Here is a 22,156-nt window from a genome sequence, read left to right as displayed (position 1 = left end):
TTGTGCCATCTTGTCCTAGCCTTCATAGTTTCTACGAATGGACATCCTTCATTCTCCTTCCATGTTCTGCAGCAATACTCCTTGTGGGCAGTCTTAGATGTTCTGGATTATGCTTTCCCCTCATCCAGGAGTTAGCAAACTCTGGCCAGTGGGTCACGTGCAGGCCTTTGTCTGTTTTTGTGCCACCTATGAACTCAGAATGGTTTTTAAATTTTTAAAAGGCTGTTAAAAAAAAAAAAAGTTCAGGGGTGCCTGAGTGGCTTAGTCAGTTAAGCGTCTGCCTTTGGCTCAGGTCATGATCCCCGGGTCCTGGGATCGAGCCCCTCATTGGCCTCCCTGCTCAGTGGGGAGTCTGCTTCTCCCTGTCCCCCTCCCCCTGCTTGTGCCCTATCTCTCTGTTTCTCTCACAAATAAAATCTTTTTTTAAAAAAAGTTCATTTTGGGCACCTGGGTGGCTCAGTCAGTTAAGCGTCTGCCTTCAGCTTGAGTCATGATCCCAGGGTCCTGGGATTGAGTCTCATGTCACGTCCCTGCTCATCAGAGAGTCTGCTTCTCAGTCTGCCCCTTCCCCCGCTCATGCTTGCGTGTGCACGTGCTCTCTCTCTCTCTCAAATAAATAAATAAATCTTTTAAAAAATTTTTTAAAAGTTCATTTCTTAAGCTATATCTATGCAGGCCTACTTCCAGAGATCACTAGAGAGTCAGATACACCTCCTAAGGAACTCTACACCACCCTGCACCCACTATTACTGGATTTGAGTTTGTGGTACATCTCAGGTACCCAGGAATAATAAGAGGATTTAAAACCACAGCTTAAGAACATAAAGCCCCAGGTGAGGAGTGGTAAGATCTGGTCTGTACAGGTTATTGAGGACCTTCTATACCATGCCAGAGTGGGCTTTCACTCTGATGGCAGAAGGGAACCCTAAAGAGATAGAAGTTGAAGGGTGATATAACCAGATAAAATTTTTAAAAGATGCATGTGGTGACATTGAGATAAGTTCTAAAAAGCAAGACAAAATTCTAGGAAACAGTTGAAGACATCATTTACCACTTATACTACATTCTATGTGTGGGAAATTACTTCTGTGGTCAAATAAGTTTGCAAAACTACCTATTATATTTCTCCTCTTGGAGGTTCATAAGCTTCTTAGTATAGTAAAGGTGCCTGAGAGTCTTTATTTAACCCAACATTTACAAACCAATTTGACCAGAGAATCCCCATTTGCTGAGCATGTTAACACCCTACAGAACATCAGCCTTGAGAAACAAATCAATATTTTGTGTCAGGGGCTGTAAGTTTATTATTTTTAGAATATTTTATGTAGGAACCTCCCATCATTTTGCTAAGGATTCTTTGGGTTCTTGGCCTTGGACAGATCATTTAGGATCACTGGACTTCGTTTCTATATGTATAAAATGAAGAGCTAAGAGGATACTTAACAAACAAAGGTAATATTAATATATGCTATTAGGAGATTAAAAAGAAAATTAATCATTAAATATCGTTCCTATGTAGTAATCCTGTTTTGAAAATCCACAATTGAAGGCTTTTACAGATAATAAATTTTGTGACTCATGATGTGTAACAAGTGTTTTAACTAAAATTTAAAAATTAAATATCAAAGTAAGACTATGAGACAGGTAGTATTTTTCAGAAATGGCCACAGCAATATTTCTGGTGCCATATGGTCTTTACAGGCCTTCCAGAGCTTCTAAAGTGACATGATTTACGACTTTTCTCCTCTCTTCATCTATCTGCGGCAAACAATCCCTCATTAAAAATGTACGCTGGAGATAGGCGGAGCAAGATGGCGGAGGAGTAGGAGACCTGGATTTCGTCTGGTCTCAGGAATTCAGCTGGATAGGGATCAAACCATTCTGAACACCTACAAACTGAACAGGAGATCGAAGAAAAGAATAGCAACAACTCTGAACAGAAAAGCGACCACTTTCTGGAAGGTAGGACGTGCAGAGAAGTGAATCCGAGGTGATATTCGGGAGGATAGACGGTGGGGGAGGGGCCTCCGTCAGCCGCTTCTAGCAAGTGATAGAGCCGCCGAGCACAAAATCGGAACTTTCAGAAGTCTGCTCCGCTGAGGGACGTCACTCTGGTGGCTAAGCTGGGGGTGGAACCCACGTGGGACAGTGTGGTCTCAAGGCCCTCGGGGTCACAGACCGGGGATGCCTGAGTGCAGCAGAGCGCCCAGGGATTGGAGCAGGGAAGCTGGCTGCAGAGACAGAGCTGAGGTGCGGGCGCTCACCTTGGGGTTGTCATAAACCGTGATCCACGGCACAGTCGGGCCACTGTTCCTCCAGCAGGGACCCAACAAGCGGCAGATCCGGGGAGACTCACCTTCCTTCCCTGGGAGGAGCAGCGCAGGAGCGCACTGCAGGGATCTGCTGGGTTTGGAGACTCCACACCGAGTCGGGTGCCAGAGATAGAAACGCATGGTCACAGGCCGGTTGAGCACGGAGTGCGGCCGGAGACCGGAGAGACAGGAGTGACTGCTTTTCTCTGGGGGTGCACTGAGGAGTGGGGCCCCGAGTTCTCGGCTCCTCCGGGGCGGAGATTGGGAGGCCGCCATTTCACTCTTGTCCTGCAAAGCTGTACCGAAAGCTTGCAGCGAACAAAAGCTCCCGAGCAGATTGCTTAGCCCAGACCTGGCAAGGGCGGGGCAATTCCGCCTCCGGCAAAGACATTTGGGAACCACGGCAACAGGCCCCTCCCCGAGAAGATCAGCAAGAACAGCCAGCCAAGACGAAGTTTACCGATCAATGAGAATGGCAGAACTCCAGCACTAGGGGAATACTGCACATAGAATCCAAGGCTTTTTTACCATGATTCTTTAGTCTTTCAAAGTTAATTTTTTTTTTAACTGTCTTTTTTTTTTCTTTTTCCCTATTTCAACCATCATCTTATCAATCCCTTTTTTAAAAAACATTTATTTTTCATTTTTAGAGTCATATTCTATCCCTTCATAGTAGTTACCCTTATTTTTGGCATATATATATAAGTTGTTCTCTCTTTAAAATTTTGAGATAGTTTCTTCTAACAGATCAAAATATACCCTAAATCTCTAGTGAATGGCTTTGTTCTAGTCTCCTGCCTGCTCACATTCTCTCCCTTTCTTTTTTTTTTTTTAAGTCCTCTTCTTTCTTTTTTCAAACAACTTATCAATTCCTTTGATAAAATTTTTTATAATTTTCATCTTTACAGTCATATTCCATCCCTTCATCATATCAATGCTTATTTTTGTACATATATAAGTTTTTCTTTCTTTAAAATATTGGGAGGCACTTTCTTCTAACTGACCAAAATACACCCAAAATCTAGTGTGTGGCACTGATCTATGCACCAGCCTGATCATATGAGATCATATTCTGTTTTTTTTGTTTTGTTTTGTTCTGTTTTTGTTTGCTTTTATCTTTTTCTTCTTTCTTTCTTTCCCTTTCTTTTCCCCCGGCTTCAGGTCTTTTCTTATTTGTTTAGAGTATATTTTCTTGGAACATTGTTACCCTGTTAGCATTTTGTTCTCTCATTCATCTATTCTCTTCTGGACAAAATGACAAGACGGAAAAAATCACCTCTACAAAAAGAACAAGAGGTAGTACCGACTGCCAGGGACCTACTCAATACGGACATTAGTACGATGTCAGATCTAGAGTTCAGAATCATCACTTTAAAGATACTAGCTGGGCTTGAGAAAAGCATGGAAGTTATAAGAGAAACCCTTTCTGGAGAAATAAAAGAACTAAAATCTAACCAAGTCAAAATCAAAAAGGCTATTAATGAGGTGCAATCAAAAATGGGGGCGCTTCACAGACATATTCAGAACATTCCATTCCAAAGCAAAGGAATACACATTCTTCTCTAGTGCCCATGGAACAGTCTCCAGAATCGATCACATCCTAGGTCACAAATCAGGTCTCGAGTGGTACCAAAAGATTGGGATCATTCCCTGCCTATTTTCAGACCACAATGCTTTGAAACTAGAACTCAATCACAAGAGGAAAGTCAGAAAGAACTCAAATACATGGAGGCTAAAGAGCATCCTACTAAAGAATGAATGGGTCAACCAGGAAATTAAAGAGGAATTAAAAAAATTCATGGAAACCAATGAAAATGACACAACTGTTCAAAAGATTTGGGATGCAGCAAAGGCAGTCCCAAGAGTAAAGTATATAGCAATGCAAGCCTTTCTCAAGAAACAAGAAAGGTCTCAAGTACACAACGTAACCCTACACTTAAGGAGCTGGAGAAAGAACAGCAAATGAAGCCTAAAACCAGCAGGAGAAGAGAAATAATAAAGATCAGAGCAGAAATCCATGAAATAGAAACCAAAAGAACAGTAGAACAGATCAATGAAACTAGGAGTTGGTTCTTTGAAAGAATTAACAAGATTGATAAAGCCCTCGTCAGACTTACCAAAAAGAAAAGAGAAAGGACCCGAATCAACAAAATCATGAATGAAAGAGGAGAGATCATAACCAACACCAAAGAAATACAAACAATTCTAAGAACATATTATGAGCAGCTATATGCCAGCAACTTAGATAACCTGGAAGAAATGAATGCATTCCTAGAGATGTATCAACTACCAAAACTGAACCAGGAAGAAATAGAAAACCTGAACAGATCTATAAGCACTAAGGAAATTGAAGCAGTCATCAAAAATCTCCCAAAAAACAAAAGCCCAGGGCCAGATGGCTTCCCAGGGGAATTCTACCAAACATTTCAAGAAGAATTAATACCTATTCTTCTGAAACTGTTCCAAAAAATAGAAATGGAAGGAAAACTTCCAAACTCGTTTTATGAGGCCAGCATTACCTTGATCCCCAAACCAGACAAAGACCCCATCCAAAAGGAGAATTACCAATATCCTTGATGAACATGGATGCAAAAATTCTCACCAAAATACTAGCCAATAGGATCCAACAGTACATTCAAAGGATTATTCACCATGACCAAGTGGGATTTATCCCTGGGCTGCAAGGTTGGTTGAACATCCGCAAATCAACCAACGTGATAGAATACATTAACAAAAGAAAGAACAAGAATCATATGATCCTCTCAATAGATGCAGAAAAAGCATTTGACAAAGTACAGCATCCTTTCTTGATCAAGGTACATACCTCAATATCATAAAAGCCATCTATGAAAAACCTACAGCGAATATCATTCTCAATGGGGAAAAACTGAGAGCTTTCCCTCTAAGGTCAGGAATGCGGCAGGGATGTCCACTATCACCACTGCTATTCAACATAGTATTAGAAGTCCTAGCCACAGCAATCAGACAACAGAAAGAAATCAAAGGCATCCAAATTGGCAATAAAGAAGTCAAACTCTCACTCTTTGCAGACAATTTGCTACTTTATGTGGAAAACACAAAAGACTCCACCCCAAAACTGCTAGAACTCATACAGGAATTCAGTAAAGTGGCAGGATATAAAATCAATGCACAGAAATCAGTGGTATTCCTACACACCAACAACAAGACAGAAGAAAGAGAAATTAAGGAGTCGATCCCATTTACAATTGCACCCAAAACCATAAGAGACCTAGGAATAAATCTAACCAAAGAGACAAAGGATCTGTACTCAGAAAACTATAAAATACTCATGAAAGAAATGGAGGAAGACACAAAGAAATGGAAAAACATTCCATGCTCATGGATTGGAAGAACAAATATTGTGAAGATGTCAATGCTACCTAGAGCAGTCTACACATTCAGTGCAATCCCCATCAAAATACCATCCACTTTTTTCAAAGAAATGGAACAAATAATCCTAAAATTTGTATGGAACCAGAAAAGACCCAGAACAGCCAGTGGAATGTTGGAAAAAAAAAAAAAAAAAAGCTGGCGGCATCACAATTCCAGTTGTCCAGCTCTATTACAAAGCTGTCATCATCAAGACAGTATGGTACTGGCACAAAAACAGACACATAGATCAGTGGAACAGAACAGAGAGCCCAGAAATGGACCCTCAATTCTATGGTCAACTAATCTTTGACAAAGCAGGAAAGAATGTCCAATGGGAAAAAGACAGTCTCTTCAACAAATGGTGTTGGGCCATTTCCTTACACCACACACAAAAATAGACTCCAAATGGTTGAAAGACCTAAATGTGAGACAGGAGCCCCTGAAAATCCTAAAGGAGAACACAGGCAGCAACCTCTTCGACCTCAGCCGCAGCAACTTCTTCCTAGACACATTGCCAAAGGCACGGAAGCAAGGGCAAAAATGAACTATTGGGACTTCATCAAGATAAAAAGCTTTTGCACAGCAGAAGAAACAGTCAAGAAAACCAAAAGACAGCTGACAGAATGGGAGAAGATATTTGCAAATGACATATCAGATAAAGGGCTAGTATCCAAAACCTATAAAGAACTCATCAAACTCAACACCCAAAGAACAAAGAATCCAATCAAGAAATGGGCAGAAGACATGAACAGACATTTTTCCAAAGAAGACATCCAAATGGCCAACAGACACATGAAAAAGTGCTCAACATCACTCAGCATCAGGGAAATCCAAATCAAAACCTCAATGAGATACCACCTCACACCAGTCAGAATGGCTAAAATTAACAAGTGAGGAAATGACAGATGTTGGCGGGGATGCGGAGAAAGGGGAACCCTCCTACACTTTTGGTGGGAATGCAAGCTGGTGCAACCACTCTAGAAAACAGTTTGGAGGCTTCTCAAAAAGGTGAAAATAGAGCTACCATATGTTCCAGCAATTGCACTACTGGGTATTTATTCCAAAGACAGAAATGTAGGGATCCGAAGGGGTATGTGCACCCCGATGTTTATAGCAGCAATTTCTACAATAGCCAAAGATGTCCATCGACAGATGAATGGATAAAGAAGAGGTGGTATATATATACAATGGAATATTATGCAGCCATCAAAAGGAATGAGATCTTGCCTTTTGCAACGACGTGGTTGGAACTGGAGGGTGTTATGCTGAGCGAAATAAGTCAATCAGAGAAAGACATGTATCATATGACCTCACGGATATGACTAATTCTTAATCTCCGGAAACAAACAGGGTTGCTGGAGCGGTAGGGGGTGGGAGGGATGGGGTGGTTGGGTGATAGACACTGGGGAGGGTATGTGCTATGATGAGCGCTGTGAATTGTGCAAGACTGTTGCATCTCAGATCTGTACCTCTGAAACAAATAATGCAATATATGTTAAAAAAAAAAAAAGGGTAGCAGGAGGGGAAGAATGAAGCGGGGAAATCGGAGGGGTAGACGAATCATGAGAGACGATGGACTCTGAAAAATAAACTGAGGGTTCTAGAGGGGAGGGGGGTGGGAGGATGGGTTAGCCTGGTGATGGGTATTGAGGTGGGCACATTCTGCATGGAGCACTGGGTGTTATGCACAAACAGTGAATCATGGAACACTACATCTAAAACTAATGATGTAATGTATGGGGATAATATAAGAATAAAAAAATTAAAAAAGACACAACAACAACAACAACAAAATGTACGCTGGAACATCCCATTTAAATATGCGAATCCAGCTTTATATTGTGTGCCATCCTGGAGAGCAGGGAAATGTTTTTTGTGTCAGAGTCTTTGGGTGCAGATCTTTGGTTGCATTTTGCAAGGATAATGCTAATATGCTGTTTCGATGCCAGTGTTTAGGGCTGTGTGTTGGCTTGAATAATAAGGAGACTTGGGGTATAAATCAACATTAGAATACCACTCATGGCCCATTGAAGCTGAATGGGTTCTGGCACCTGATCAGCTTGGTTTTATGGAGCCTATTGAATGTGTAACTTTATTTCTCTTTTTATGTTTTTCATTAGTAACACAGAGAGATCTCGTAAGGAGTGCTATTCTTACGTTCTTTTGACAAGAATTGGAATTTTTTTCTTGTGCTCTCAATTAGCTCATAAAACTATTTCTCTTCTCATGGCGCTTCTGACACCAAGTATGAGAGGTTTTGTCCCCCCTCACATTAAACAGTTCTGACGCTAACTACCCAGAATTAGCACAGACCCCACAGGTTAAGGGGTCAGTCCCGTCAGACCATCCCCACTTCAGATGCCTGTTGCAAAAATCTGATTATCCCATACTTTTGACCAGTAAGTTGTAAACTGGGGGTTCCCACAACCCCCTCCTTGGGTTGGACCATTTGCTAGAATGCCTCACAGAACTCAGAGAAACATTTATATTTACTGCTTTATTATAGAGGGTGTTACAAAGGATGCAGATGAATAGTCGGGTAAAAGATATACAGGACAAGGTCCAGAGGGTTCCAAGTGCTGCAGGAGCTTTTGTTCCCATGGAGTTGGGATGTGGATGTGTTCACCTACCTGGAAACCCTCTAAATTCCTTGTTTTGGGATTTTTGTGGAGACTTTATCACATAGGCATATTGATTATTAGCTCTAATCTTCAGCCCCTCTCCCTACGCAGAGGATGGAGGGTGGGGCTGAAGTTCCAAGCTTCTGATTGTGGTTTGGTCTCTGGTGACCAGCCCCCCTCTAGAAGCCCACCAAGAGTTGCCTCATTAGAACTTAAGATGCTTCTGTCACCCAGGGAATTCCTAGGTATTTAGGAGCTCTTTTTCAGGAACCAGGGGCAGAGACCAATATATATATATTTCTTATTTTACATATCATTTAGCTTTTTAGGGGTCCCAGCTACATATGGGAGTCTTTGATCCATCGTCCTATCTTGATCAGACCCCAGCCTCTCAAGGTTATTGGATCTTGACAGATGGGTGCCTTTCAAGCCTTGTACCTTTATTGCCTCTATCATCTTGGGTCCTATATGGTTTTTCAGCCTTTGAGGGTTTCTCAGTCTTTCTTGAAAGCTTAGGTGTGTTTGTTAAAATAGCATTATATTGTATCCAGCAGGTTTTTTTTTTTTTTTTTTTAGGTATTTTGTTATCAGGAAGGTTTTCAGGATCTTGAGCATAATACTGGATCTTGAGTATGTGCTGGAAACCAAAAACTATACAGCTTGCTTTTTCTAAAACTTGAGGTAAAATTCACATAATAATTAACCTCCATAAAAAAAAAAAAAAAAAATTAACCAGAGTGCCTGGGTGGCTCAGTCAGTTAAGCATCTGCCTTCAGCTCAGGTCATGAACTGGGAGTCCTGGGATCAAGCTGCATTGGGCTCCCTACTCAGCAGGGAGCCTGTTTCTCCCTCTCCCTCTGCTCATCCCCCTGCTTATGCACACGCTCATGTTCGTTCTCTCTCAAATAAAATCTTTTTAAAAAAATAAAAAGTAACAGTCTTAAAGTATATGACGTGGTGGCATCTGGTACATTCACAATGGAGCCATTCCTTCTACTTGGTTCCAAAACTTTTGGAACTAGTTCCAAAAAGGAAACCCTATACCCATTGAGCAGTCTCTCCCCCTTCCTGTCTTTGCCCAGTTCTACCTACCTGCTTACTATTTCTATGAATTTACCTATTCTGGGTATTTTATATAAATGTAATGATGCACTATATGGCTATTGTGTTTGGTTTCTTTCACTTCTACATCACTAACCTCTTTTCAGGGTTCACTCATGGGGCAGCTGGCAGAATTGCATTCCTTTAGTGAATAATATTCCATTATGTGGATATGCTGCATCTTATTTATGCATTTATTAGTTGATGGACATTTGGGTTGTGTTCACCTTTTGGCTATTAATGCTGCTATGAACATTCATCTACCAGTTTTGTTTTGTATTCCTGTGTTCATTTCTTTTGAGCGTATACCTAGGAGTAGCACTGCTGGGTCGTATAGTAATTGTGACTCCGGGTTTAACTTTTTAAGGAACTGTCAAACTGCTTTCCACAGTGGCTGCCCCATTTTACATTCCCACTGATACTGTACAGGAGTTCCAGTTTCTCTGCTTCCTTGCCAACACTTGTTATTTTCTGGGGGTTTTTTTAAAAAGCTGTCTGGCGGGTGTGAAGTGGTATCTTATTATGATTTTGATTTGCATTTCCTAATGACTAATGATATTGCGCATCTCTGTAACTTTTTAAAAGGTAGAGCACCTCATGCTGTCCTTGCTTGGAACCATGCAGTGGCTTCCCGTCACACTTGGAATAAAACCCCAACCTCCTTATTCTGGCCACAGAGCCCTCCTGACCAGCTCCTGCTACCTCTCCTTCCACAGCCCATGCAGCTCTTCTCTTCAGTCCGTGTACACTGGCCACCCTCCTGTTCTGTGGACACACCAAGTTTGTTCTTGCTAGAGAGTATTTCGTGCTCAACCGTCATGCTCCCCCTCTCTTCTAATGGCCAGCTTTTTCTCCTTACTCTGAGCTTAGTATGTTACCTCCTCTGAGAAACCTGCCCTGACTCCCCAGGCATTAGACTCTCGACTTTTGTCTCCTGCCATTTCGTCATCCACCTAGCACTCGGACGCTATTTTTGAATATGTGTTCAGCTGCCTTTTCCTATTAGAACAGAAGCTCCACAAAGCTCATCTCACCTAGTGCTCAGGTTCTGGCTCCGAGAGCAGTGCCTGGCATGATGTAATCACTCAATAAAAATAGCTTGGATAAATTAATGTTTTCCTTCCCCTAGATTTTATGTAGTTTAAAATAAAAATCTTAGGCTCCTGGGTGGCTCAGTCGGTTAAGCATCTGCCTTCGGCTCAGGTCATGATCCCAGGGTGCTGGGACTGAGTCTCCTTCCCCCTCTGCTCCTCCCCCCCAACTTTGCACTCACTTGCTCTCTCTCAAAAATAAAAATTAAAACTTAAAAATCTTTGGGGCACCTGGTTAAGTGTCAGACTCCAGATTTCAGCTCAAGTCATGATCTTGGAGTTGTGGGATTGATCCCCCTGTTGGGCTCTGCACTCAGTGCAGAGAGTGCTTCATATTCTCTCTCCCTCTCGTTCACACACACACACACACACACTCTTAAATAAAATCTTAAAAAATAAAATAAAAATCTTTATCCTTGCTATGAGAGACTAATCATTTTTTTTTCCCAATTAGATGGCTGGTTGTCTAAATAACATTTACTAACAACTCCTCTATCATCAACATTAATTTCAAACACTCCTTTTGTATTCTATATTCTAATACAAGGACATCTTTCTGGAGGCTGTTTTGTTTGTTTGATCTGTTTGTTCAGCCCTTTGCTGGCATCCTACTATTTTAATGATTCTAAGTATGTATTTTCATGCTTTTGTAGGGTTTGTCATTGAAACAAATGGCATGCTCAATTTAAATATTTTGAGGAGAGTTTAATCAAGGTACTATTTATTCAGCAAGATAATGCAGGGTTTAGGGAAACCACAGGAGCTAGTTCACTATCCTGTGCTATTAACTAATATCCCGAGGCATAAGTAGGCAAGAGGGAAGTTTTGCCAGAACCCAAAGGAGAGAATAATGGAGAAGAAAGCAGCCTTGAGAGAAGAGGTGCTTTTGGTGGAAGGAGTAGAGGGAAAAATACCCAGATCTCACTTTCCTTCCTTCCTTCCCTCCCATTTCCTGCCAGTGCGTGCTGCTTGCTGAACTCAGTCGGAAGTGAGAGGGCACGGGACCTGGTGAGGTGTTCCCTGCAGGCCAGGCCCCGGGACATAGAACAGGGCAGAGTGTGTGGATGGTGCATCTGGAGCGCAAACGGCATTCAACACATAGGACAACTCTAAAAAATTCATTGGCTTTTCTCGTACATACACTTTAGCAGTGGTCACAGTCTTTTTTTTTTTTTTTTTTAAGATTTTATTTATTTATTTGAGAGAATGAGAGAGAGCACGAGAGGGAGAAGCAGACTCCCCGCTGAACAGGGAGCCCGATGCGGGACTCGATCCCGGGACTCCAGGATCATGACCTGAGCCGAAGGCAGTCGCTTAACCAACTGAGCCACCCAGGCGCCCCAGTGGTCACAGTCTTAATGTGCAATTTGTTAATGTTAAAACCAGCCTCTGTACTTGGAATCTCTTCTGTTTTGTCTGTGGGTGCTTACTTGCTACCAGCTGTTCTGTTAATTGCAGCCCATTCCCTGTCTGTGTCCCTCCATCTGAAATCTGGTATATATGAACTCCCTTATTGGTTCTTCCAGCTCAGGCTAAACAATTAGATCCTGAAGCCCTGCTAACTAGCAGGGCGCCTGCTCTTTGTTAGTCTCTTAGGCAGAAAAACTATTTTGTGTAGTAGACACCTTTCCCTGCTTCCATATTGCTCGTGGACTTTGACCTTCATTGGGGGTGGAAACTGGATTTCTTTTAGTTTCCCAGAGTAGGGTACAAAGAGTCTGAGCAGCATCCAGTCTTGAGTGTTGTGATGAGTCAAGAGTTCTGCTCTGGTCACAGGGATAAAATGTTGTGGCATGAGTCTTGCCTTTGCTTTCTTGGCATTTTACACTTGGCTTTGGGCTACTTTACTCTTACCTTGAATAACTGACTTCCCTGGTACCTCTCATTTCAGTCTTCTCTTTCTTTTGCCTAGCCCCAGTAGGGCAATGAAAGGAGAGAATGATTTAGTCTTCTGTAGAAGAAAGCAAGCTCTGTTTCAGAGTATAACTGGAGATGGGGCACCTGGGTGGCTCAGTTGGTTAGGTGTCTGCCTTCGGCTCAGGTCATGATCCCAGAGTCCCGGGATCAAGCCCCACATCGGGCTCCTTGCTCAACGGGAAGCCTGCTTCTCCCTCTCCCTCTGTCTGCAGCTCCCCCTGCTTGTGTTCCCTCTCTCACTCTCTTTCTCTCTGTCAAATAAATAAATAAAATCTTTAAAAAAACAAAGCGTACAACTGGAGAAAGCCTTAGTCTAACTTAGTAGAGAAGTTTAAAATCAGGTCAATCTACAATTTCATGCTATAAGGATAATTTGTTACCAGTTGCGGGGTGGGGGCGGGGGTGGGGGGGGAACACAGTAAAATAAAAAGTCCTCCACTGGACATTTATTGTCTTTACCATTCAGAAACTTGTGGAAGGGACATTATCTCTGAGACCATCTCCCTTCCTTTACAGTGGCAAGTCATGGAGCTGGAGGGAGAACCTTGTTCTCCTGAACCTGTGTTCTATCCATTATACCAGCTTGCTTCTCATTGACTTTCTAGTATAGATGGCTCACCTGTTTTTTCCCTAGCTCTCTAGCTAGGTGGAAGCAACTTGAAGGCAGTAACCAAGTCGTATACTTCTAAATCCATACAACTATGCATGTTTATAGCACATGCTTTGCACACTGAATGAGTTTATTAAATTTCTTTTTTTTTTTAAGATTTTATTTATTCATTTGACAGAGAGCACAAGCAGGGGGAAAGGCAGAGGCAGAGGGAGAAGCAGACTCCCTGCTGAGCCGGGAGCCTGACGAGGGGCTCGATCCCAGGACCCGTAGATCATGACTGAGCCGAAGGCAGACTCTTTTTTTTTTTTTTTTTAAGATTTTATTTATTTATTTGAGAGAGAGAATGAGATAGAGAGAGAGAGCATGAGAGTGGGGAGGGTCAGAGGGAGAAGCAGACTCCCCGCTGAGCAGGGAGCCCGATGCGGGACTCGATCCAGGGACTCCAGGATCATGACCTGAGCCGAAGGCAGTCGCTTAACCAACTGAGCCACCCAGGCGCCCCCGAAGGCAGACTCTTAACCATCTGAGCCACCCAGGCGCCCTGAGTTCATTAAATTTCTGTTGAGTTGGATAGATTGATGATCTTTGTTGAAGAATTAATGACTTTAGGATAAAGGAGGTAAGGAATTACTGAAGACAAAGGCTTTTGGGGAAATAAAATTTTGATAATATTTGGTTAGGAAAAAGAATCAGAAGGACTCTACTGAGTTAATGATCTTTTTGAGTATGATCTTGACCATTAATTTGCTATTCATTCAGCTGGCATCTCTGTAAAGGAAAAGGACTACAAGCAAGTGACGCTGAGAACTGTTTAGTTTTAGGGTGGGAGGGGTAGTTTTTATTTTTTTGCAGATAGAGATGTTCTCTGGGGCTCCTGCAGTCTGGGTAGGGAGGACAGATAGGGAGGAAATATGTTATGGGCTGATAACAGTATTGCCTTGCAGGTATTATTTCCAGAGAAGGCTTGCAAGAAACACATTTCTTCCCATTTTCATTTTTTCAGGGGAGATGTTCAGGCACTTCTATTTTTTTCTTTTTATTGAGTTGGACTCTGTTGCTGAATGTGGGCTGCTGCAGTTGGAGTTGAAAGTGCAAAAGGACCTCCTTCCTTAATTCCTGAGTCCTCTATGGAGGACTAGGAGCCATCTGGATGTCAGGAGAAGAAGCTCTTAATGAGCTCTTTTTGTTTTGCTCTAAAGACTTTTGAACTGATTGTTAAATTCCCTTGAACTGAGAAGCCTGCCTTTGCTTTGATATGGTATTTAAGGGGGGCAATTCCAGGGGCTCTGTGATGGACATATGCACCAGCGGCTGTTACTCTGTGTTTTGACTCTCTCCCCACCCTGGCTCCCCACATCCACAGCCCTGCAGGTACCTGCTGCGGGGGAACTTCTGACCCATCCTCTTGGTTCATGGTGCTTGATCTAGGCTCTTTCCAGGTGGCATGGCCCTCCTCGGAGACAGACATCAATTGCAAAGATCAGAGTGGGCTGGCTTTTGAAGAGGTTTTTCAAATTCTGCTCTGCAAACCTGCTGAGAAATGTGATGTTCCTTTCATGTTTCTATTCCATCTGTCTTTTGAGAGGGTCTTCTTGTGACCGGGGGCTATTGATGTTGGCTGCAAATTCATTTCAAATTAATTTCTACATTTTTGTCACGGGCATCTAACAGCCATTGTATTTCCTTGATCTTGACATGGCTCTAGCAAGGCTGCCAGTGAGCAAGAACAATTTCATTATACTCAGTAATGGAAAAGTTCTCTTTCATCATGGGGGTTAAGTGCTGTTCTTTGTTCTCTCAGAAGAACATTGGGTCCTGAGTAAAGGTGTAATACAGGGTTTTATTAGCTATCTGGTTAACTTTCCAGTGATACTTCTTATGCAATCATTAATACATTTATTGACTACCCACTGTATGCCAGTCACCCTGGGGTTTCAACTTTACCATTTCCTAACACCTGTCTTTGTTTTATTAGGATATGGGCACACCCACTTATTTGCATATCACCCGTGGTTTCTTTTATGTTATAATGGCAAAGTTAGGTAGTTCTGTTCTCTGACAGAGAACATATGGTCCAGAAAGCAGAAAATATTTAATACTATCTGGGCCTTTAAGAAAAAGTTTGCCAACCCCTGCTGATAGTGGCCATGTCATTAGCAAAGAGGACAGTTTTTCTGGCTGCAGATTGCAGTTACAAAACCCAGAGTCTATCCTTTATCTGTCTGTATCACTTTTTTCCTTTTCATTTCCTTTTGTCTTCCAAATATTTTTGTTAGGATTCTGTAGAGGGTAGTGGCTTTTACCTCTGAGTCCAAATGCTAGTTATTAATGCTTTGATTGATTTCTTTAGAGATTTCCTGTCAGGACTCTTGTAATAGATGGTTTGAGACTCTAAATGGGTTTTGCCGACTATAAGTTTTTCAACAGGTCTGTCTTTCTTGAGGGAAAATGAGTAAGATAGTGGAATAGTCTAACGATCTAGCAAGTTCTGTTGCTCTCATTTTGAAGGTGTTCTTGCCTGACCTTAATATACTATTATGTTTACAAATTCTAGCTGAGGTGGGTTTGAAGAAATATGAATATTTTATGTTCCTCAAGCTTGCCTATAAGGATATAAGTTGTAAGACAGCAGTTTTCAAATTGTCCATGTACATAAAAAACACTTCAGGATGCTTACTAAAAAATAATATATATATATATATATGTATTTGTGTGTGTGTATATGTATATATGAATATGTATACGTATATATTCCCAGGCCCTCAGCCCTGGGGATTCTGAATCAGTGTGTCGGCTGTAGATGCCCCTGATGCTTATGAGGAAAAGCTAATTTGGGGAGTGCAGTCCTGGCTTAATGCAGTGACTCCAGGTAGTCCTAACAAGGATAGTATTCCTGACCTTTTTTTCCTTCTAATTTTGGTTCGGTTTATGTTGGGATGTGATGTTGTAATTGTAGACTTTAAATATTTAAGTAAAATGTAATAGGAAAATTATGCCACTATAAATATTTTAACTACTCCTTTCTTCTACTATCACTAATAGCGACAGTAAGCATTTTGTGTTTTATGTAGTGCTTTATAGTGCTAGAGTTCCTCATTATACACATCTCATTTGCTTTTTATATCACCCCTTGAGGTAGATGTGGCAATTAATATAACTTTCATTTATCAAATGAGGAAACAGATTTAGAAAACAAGTGATTTCTGTATTCTGCAGCTAGTAAGCAGTACCTCTAGAATTCCCATACACCAGTTCTAATCTCTAGTCTGGTGTTCTGTGCAGTGTACCATCTTGTTCTTATGACACCTATTTTGGTTTTTAGAGGAAAATATAATCATGTGTAACTCATTGCCTTCTGATAAGAAGGACAGGTTGTACATAATTACATACTTTGGTAATCTCCTGTAGGTGATTCATGGAGGAAGTGAGCAACCAGCATTGGTACATGAGTTTCTTTATAGAACTTCCCTAGCACAGAAAAAGAAATTTCTCTCCTTTCTTTGACAGAAACTTTATAAGACAGGTCGGGAGATGCAGGAGAGGATCATGGACCTGCTCATAGTGGTGGAGAATGAAGATGTAACTGTTGAGCTAATTCAGGTGAATGAGGATTTGAATAACGCCCTCCTTGGATGTGAGAGGTGAGCTGATGTGCACCCTCCCTACCCTCCTGCACTTGTAGTTTCTCCAGCAGTGGCTCAGCATTCTTATAAGAGTACCTGCTGGGTAAACACTCAGTTAAGACCAGGAACAGCTTCAGGACAAGGCTGCCTTCCTTCCAAGAGAGGGAATATGGTCCTGGCCTTCTGGGAGCTTATGATACGGCTTGCAAGAATGAGTTGTACATCTATGCAGTGCTGGGGGCATTCTCAGGCAGTGTAAACATCTGACCATAGCAGGGGCTGGGTCTTATTCACCTGATAATGTCTGTACTGAGCTCATTGTAGACTCAAACAGATGAACAGTATAAACAGCATCTTGGTAAAAGTGAGGTTTATCCTAAGTTCGAGATGGACAAGAACATAGAACAGTGCAGAGGAGAGGGGAGGATATTGTATATGAAGAAAATAGTCTATACAAAACCAGAGCAGTAGTGAGGACATTTTGTGTATGAACATAGGTTTTTTCCTAAATTTCCATTCAGAGAAGTATGAGGACAAAAATTTTAAATATTCATCATTTTGTCACTACATTTTAGTCTTTTTCCTACTTTTTTTTTTTCAGTTGTGATCATGTAAAGAACATACACTTCTGTTTCTCCAATTTTATTCACCGCATAACAAGTATTTGTGTAGCCTATGCTTTGAATTCCTTTTGATAAGCTGTTATGTTTAAGAGCTCCATAATAGTCCTTTCCCAGTTCACTTATTAGGCATTTTAGTTGTTTCTAACTCATTCATCAAAATAAAAGTCTTATAATCTACTGGAATAGGCAAGGCTCTAAGTCAGAAAAACACTTTGAGTACAAATAGATACACTTGGAAATTGAAATATGTGCAGTGAAACAAAGTGCAAGAGGTCGGCTTGGTGAGAATATCAGCCAGACCTAATCCAGGTGGGGAGGAGGGGGAAAAGGGGAGTGTCGATGAGGAGGTGCCATTATGGTGAGCACTGCAAAATGAGTGGGCATCGATGGAACAAGGAGCAGTGCAGGAGCTTGGAGGGTTTGTGAAGCTATGGAAAAGCACACAGGCCTGGGGAGAGAGTGAGCAGCCAGGATCCATCCCCCAGGAGCTGGGGCATGCCTAGACTGACAGGTGACTTTTTCCTTTGTCTTAATGTATAAAAATGTGTGGAATTTAACAAGCAAACAAAACAACCAAGCTCATAGATGCAGAGGAACTTGGTGTGGTTGCCAGAGGTGGGGGGGGGGGGGGAGGAAAGGGGGGAGGGGGGTCAAAAGGTAAATAAATAAATAAAAGGAACAGCAACCAAATGTAATGTGTGGGCTTTACCTGGATCCTACTTTGAGCACACTAACATTAAAAAACATTTAGTTGCTACTGAGAGAAATTTGACTATGGATGGAATATTAATTAATATTAAGGACTTAAGGGGGAAAATATAATGGTTAAGTCAGTGGTTAAGTTGGAAAATGCCTTTATTTTTGGAGAATGCCTTCTAAAATATCTAGGCATGAAATGTCCTAAAGTATATAATTTTAAATATTTCAGCAAAAAACATATAAAGCAAATCTGGCAAAAGATACACGGTTATTAAACTTAGCTGATGAATACAGGGGTGTTCATCATACTGTTCTCTTTACTTTTCTATAGGTTTGAAAGTTTCCTAATAAAAAGTTAAAGTGAGTGAATCTGAGTTAACAATTAATGTCACGTATATAAAGCAACTTATTTCAGTGCTTTTAAAATATTGTATAAAACAGTTGTACATAAATGCTCCCAAAGATCTATTATTAGGAACCTTGAAAAAAGAGAAAAAAAAAGTCCTACAGCTCCAGGCAAGTCTCGTGATCTCTTTCCAAAACTATCCCTAGGACTTCCTGTCATAGTGATTCTAGAGCATGTGTGCACCCCACACTTTTTCTAGATCGTTTCTCAGTAGGAGTGATGTTGGTATTTTGGGTGAGACAGTTTTCCCTTGTGTGGACCCTACTTAGTGGTTCATAAGGGAAATAGGGGAACAGGGCTGGATTCAAAAAAAATATTTTATGAATCAAATCTTGGTGATATCTGGGAAAATTGCTTACCTTTTTAAGACTTAAGTATGTTCCTCTTTATTAAAGAGGCTAATATTACCTATTTGCAGTGTTTCGTTTTTGTTTTGAGAACTAAAGGAGTTCATGTACATGAAAGCACCTTGGGGAGTGCTGGCATGTGGACACTCATTAAACATTAATTTCTTCCTCCTCCCCCTTAACATCCCACTGGGCCTCTTAACTTATTGACTTAGAGTTTTTTCTGTTGATCGTGAATGAACGGAAAGAACCAGTGAAATAAAACCAATAGCTATGAAATGAGTTTTTTCCTTTACTGTCTCTTACGTACTGCCTCTCAGAGACCACAGCCATTCATTCATATGAAGAGGTGACCGTGCGTTGACTGAGCATGTGAGCCCAGCAACCAGTGTTGTCTGAGTGCTCAACAAACTCAAATTCTTGCCTTTTGTTTTCTGCGGCATAGATCTTAGTAAGTGGAAGACAAGCTCAGGAAAACCACGTGGCTGTCAGCAGTATGCTGCCTTCTGGTTTTCCTTTTGGGGAATTCTACTGCAAACCATTAAGACCACTGGCTAAAAGTTTCTTCTGAAGGGGAATGTCTGTTTATTGGGTCTAGATATCAAGAGATTGGGTTCCTTCTGTGAATGGCTCATTCTGATTGAGCCCTGAACCATGTGTGCCAAAAGTAACTGCACTCAATTGTGGGACAGAAACACTGAAGTCCTAAGATTCAGAGAGATATTTTTTTGCCTCTAGAAAAGATAGTAGTCTTGGTATATTAGTTTTCTGTAGCTGCTGTAACAAATTATCACAAAGTTAGTGCTTCGAAACAGCCTAAACTTATTATCCTACAGTTCTGTAAGTGTCCAAAATGGGTCTTGCCGGGCTAACATCAAGGTGTCAATAGGGGTACATTCCTTTTTGGAGGCTCTAGAGGAGAATCCGTTTGCTTAACTTCTGCAGCTTCTCGAGGCTGCCCACTCTCCTTGGCTCATGATCCCTTTCCACCATCTTCAAAGCCAACATGGTCTGGTTGAGTTTTTTTATATTGTATCATTCTTGCTTCCCCTTCTGCCTGCCTCTTCACATTTAAGGGCCTTTGTCATTACATTGCTCATCTGTATAGCCCAGGCTAATCTCCCTATTAAAGTCTCCTTATTAAGGCAACCTTACATTTGCCATCCAACCTAACATATTCACTGTTCCAATGACTAGGGTATAGATATTTTGGAAGGGGGGAGCCCCATTCTGTTCATCACAGTCTGCCCTCTCTTCCCCAAAGATTCAGATCTATCCACATGCAAAATACATTTGCCCTATTCCAACATCCCCCAAAGTCTCTGCTCATTACATCTAGGGAAGAGTTGTGCAAATAAGAAAACAGAAGTTTGCTACTCGAGGCTTGATCTGTGAGGGTTGTTCTTACCCAGCACATAACTAGTGTACAAAAAGCCAATGCCATGAGGAGGTGGAAGAAAAAACATGTGTTCTAGAAAGGGAAAAAACCCTTAAACCCAAGGGCATGTTCTAATTTAGGATGTTTCTAAAGCAATTCTTAGTTTGCAAAGCATTTCCACATTCATCCACCTGTATTATCTTTCTAGAGGTCACCCCTGAGAATAACTTTCTGAGGAAATGCTTCAAATGCTGCTATTCTCTTTTAGCAGAGAACTGAGGATCAGAAGCTATATCCACGATCCTGTAGCTATGTGATAATAAAGCTGACACTTGATCCTTGGACTACTGACTTCAACTTCACTATTCTTTCAGACCTATTTATTTTTATTTTTTATTGTTATGTTAATCACCATACATTACATTACATCATTAGTTTTTGATGTAGTGTTCCATGATTCATTGTTTGTGCATAACACCCAGTGCTCCATGCAGAACGTGCCCTCTTTAATACCCATCACCAGGCTAACCTATCCCCCCACCCCCCTCCCCTCTAGAACCCTCAGTTTGTTTTTCAGAGTCCATCGTCCCTCATGGTTCATCTCCCCCTCCGATTTCCGCCCCTTTATTCTTCCCCTCCTGCTATCTTTTTTTTTTTCCTTAACATATATTGCATTATTTGTTTCAGAGGTACAGATCTGTGATTCAACAGTCTTGCACAATTCACAGCACTCACCATAGCACATACCCTCCCCAGTGTCTATCACCCAGCCACCCCATCCCTCCCACCCCACCCCCCCCTCCAGCAACCCTCAGTTTGTTTCCTGAGATTAAGAATTCCTCATATCAGTGAGGTCATATGATACATGTCTTTCTCTGTTTGACTTATTTCGCTCAACATAATACCCTCCAGTTCCATCCACGTCGTTGCAAATGGCAAGATCTCATTCCTTTTGATGGCTGCATAATATTCCATATATATATATATATACACACCACATCTTCTTTATCCATTCATCTATCGATGGACATCTTGGCTCTTTCCACAGTGTGGCTATTGTGGACATTGCTGCTATAAACATCGGGGTGCATGTACCCTTTTGGATCCCTACTTTTGTATCTTTGGGATAAATACCCAGTAGTGCAATTGCTGGATCGTATGGTAGCTCTATTTTCAACTTTTTGAGGAACCTCCATATTGTTTTCCAGAGTGGTTGCACCAGCTTGTATTCCCACCAGCAGTGTAGGACGGTTCCCCATTCTCCACATCCCTGCCAACATCTGTCGTTTCCTGACTTGTTAATTTTAGCCATTCTGACTGGTGTGAGGTATCTCATTGAGGTCAAACCTATTGTTTATTTACTCATCTGTTCCTCTTTTATTCCCAATGTGCGAGCAATGTAAAATTTAAGTTGTAAGGGTGTCATAAAAATGAAGATAAGCTGAAAATATGTTAAATGTATTGGAATTGTTATGGAACATTATTTATAATGGCAGTATTGGAAACAAGTTAAATATCTGAGATTAAAAATAGTTAAATGTGGGGGCACCTGGGTGGCTCAGTCGGTTAAGCGTCTGACTTTGGCTCAGGTCATGATCTCGGGGTCTTGAGATCAAGCCCCCGTGTCCAGCTCCATGCTCAGCTTGGGGTGGGGGGCTGTCTGTTTCTCCCTCTCCCTCTGCCTCTTCCCCCACTCGTGCTCTGTCTCTCAAATGGATAGGTAAAATGTGTTAAAAAAAAAAGTTAAATGTATGCTACATTCATAGAAGGTAAAATATGCAGCCACTAAAAATTGCATTTCTGAATAACTGGAAAAATGCTCACAACATAATTGAATTAGGATACAGAACTATGTGAAATATAATTGCAAAATAAGCTTTAAAATAGATTAATTTACAGAAAAAGATACCAAAAGGAAATACATCATGATGTTAATAGGGACCATTTCTAGGTGATGGAACTACTACTCATTTTTTTAAATTTATTTTATTTATTTGAGAGAGAGCACGAGTGCATGAGTAGGGGGAATGGC

General features: G+C 41.3%; 1 protein-coding gene across 3 annotated transcripts in view; it reads left to right on the top strand.

Annotated features, from left to right (window-relative positions):
* TOM1L1 (target of myb1 like 1 membrane trafficking protein) overlaps positions 1 to 22,156 on the top strand; it is a 72,739-nt gene that overhangs the window by 17,553 nt on the left and 33,030 nt on the right. For all 3 annotated transcript variants that reach the window (XM_035026799.1, XM_035026802.1, XM_035026800.1), the window contains one exon: positions 16,556 to 16,689. In XM_035026799.1, the coding sequence (XP_034882690.1) occupies positions 16,556 to 16,689 (134 nt within the window). The remainder of the gene's footprint in view (positions 1 to 16,555; positions 16,690 to 22,156) is intronic.

This window comes from Mirounga leonina, unplaced genomic scaffold (assembly GCF_011800145.1).
Source record: "Mirounga leonina isolate KUSES-001 unplaced genomic scaffold, KU_Mleo_1.0 Mir_200, whole genome shotgun sequence".
Taxonomy (NCBI): domain Eukaryota; kingdom Metazoa; phylum Chordata; class Mammalia; order Carnivora; family Phocidae; genus Mirounga; species Mirounga leonina.
Note: the sequence above shows the minus strand (reverse complement) of the source record. Positions and strands in the feature narration are given on the sequence as shown.